Raw genomic sequence first — 1,479 nt, forward strand, 5'->3', positions numbered from 1 at the left:
GTATAATAAAGACTATAAGCAAGAAAACTAAAGTATTGAAAAATCTACGTACAATTTAAGATACAGAAATTCTAATCTAAACTGTAGTTCTTCGGCTCGGATTTTGGATACGGTATCAAGCGAAGAACTGAGACTGATCATTCAGTCGCGAATCATGAAATAAAAATGCCAAGATTTGCTTTCATTCATTTATTAATCAGAATGTTTACAATAGATTACTGGATTTTTTACTAAGTCTATAGGTTACAGATAATAATCTCTCCTCGACGTCTTTACTAATATTTTCTGGGTGAGCAACATACAGCGGTTACGGTAGAGACAAGAAAGTTATGATGTTATCTAATAGTCCAAAGGAAGAAAAGCTCCAGATTTAGGATAAAAAATTGTATATAAGTTTCAAAATTTTATTAAATAATAATAATAATAATACTTTGTAGTACACAATATACAAAATAAATAATAATATGTAATGTATTTCGACTATATTCTTAACTTCTGAAGTGCATATTGCACATTGAAGATAGATATATTTAATTAATAAGTAATTGATTAGATAGTGACTGTATCATAAACATTATAAATTACGTATCGCCCTCAAGTTTCATAGGCTTCATGTTCGATTTACGTATATGATGATAACTTGGTAAGATCTTATGTAGAAATTCTATTTGACTTATTGGAGGCTGAAATAGAGTGTAATATTATATATCATTTAAAGTCACATCATGTATTATTCAATGGGCTTACATATGGTTTATCATTCATTTCTCTACGATGACATTCACTCCCATATATTATAGTATTTTCGGGTATTGTATCCGGTTCTGTCAATGAACACAAAGCTCCTATTATACAGCCGTTGGTCAATTCAACTTCACGACCGACATGTGCTGCAAGTTAAAATATAATTAGAATAACTTATTAGAAATAATTCTACCACTTATGCATACAGTGAAGTCCATAAATATTTGTATACACCTCAAAATTGTATAACTTCTTTATTATTGGACTTAATGAATTTAATCACCTTTGGTTTCCAAGATATTATTATCTCCGACTTTAAACGCCTCACACATGCAATCAGCTTCAAATACGTTATAACTGCCTATTATTTGCACAGGCGTTGTTGTTGGTTCTTGAGCATTTGGTGGTAGTCTATAACAAGTAATTTGTATGTAAAATATAAGATAAGTAAAACTATATCTTAAACTAAAAATTACCTGTTCACTATGGTTGCCATTTCCTCAATAATGTTCCCTTCACCTATTATAATTGGACCAGCTTCGGCAATGATACTTGCTCTCGGATGTATTACAGTTTTTGGCCCAATGGTAATGTCTCCTTTTAAAATACTCTCCTCACATACTAATGCTCCAGATGCTATTTTCAGGCTGCATATATACGTAAAATTTATATTTATTCATACATTATTGTCTACTTATGGTAAGCTTAACCTTAAAATATAACTATGTATTGCAT

At 30.2% G+C, this 1,479-nt stretch overlaps 1 protein-coding gene across 1 annotated transcript in view; it reads right to left on the reverse strand.

Moving 5' to 3' along the window:
* Window positions 1-174: 174 nt before the first annotated feature.
* Window positions 175-1,479, reverse strand: part of DCTN6-p27 (dynactin subunit 6) — a 2,016-nt gene continuing 711 nt past the window's right edge. The window contains exons 2-5 of the mRNA XM_018024213.2: window positions 1,221-1,391; window positions 1,028-1,155; window positions 748-890; window positions 175-683 (exon numbers count right to left, since the gene is read on the reverse strand). Coding sequence (XP_017879702.1) covers window positions 582-683; window positions 748-890; window positions 1,028-1,155; window positions 1,221-1,391 — 544 coding nt within the window. The 3' untranslated portion in view covers window positions 175-581. The remainder of the gene's footprint in view (window positions 684-747; window positions 891-1,027; window positions 1,156-1,220; window positions 1,392-1,479) is intronic.

The sequence above is a fragment of the Ceratina calcarata genome, unplaced genomic scaffold (assembly GCF_001652005.2).
Source record: "Ceratina calcarata isolate Rehan_Ccalc_2016 unplaced genomic scaffold, ASM165200v1 scaffold328.2, whole genome shotgun sequence".
Classification (NCBI taxonomy): Eukaryota; Metazoa; Arthropoda; class Insecta; order Hymenoptera; family Apidae; genus Ceratina; species Ceratina calcarata.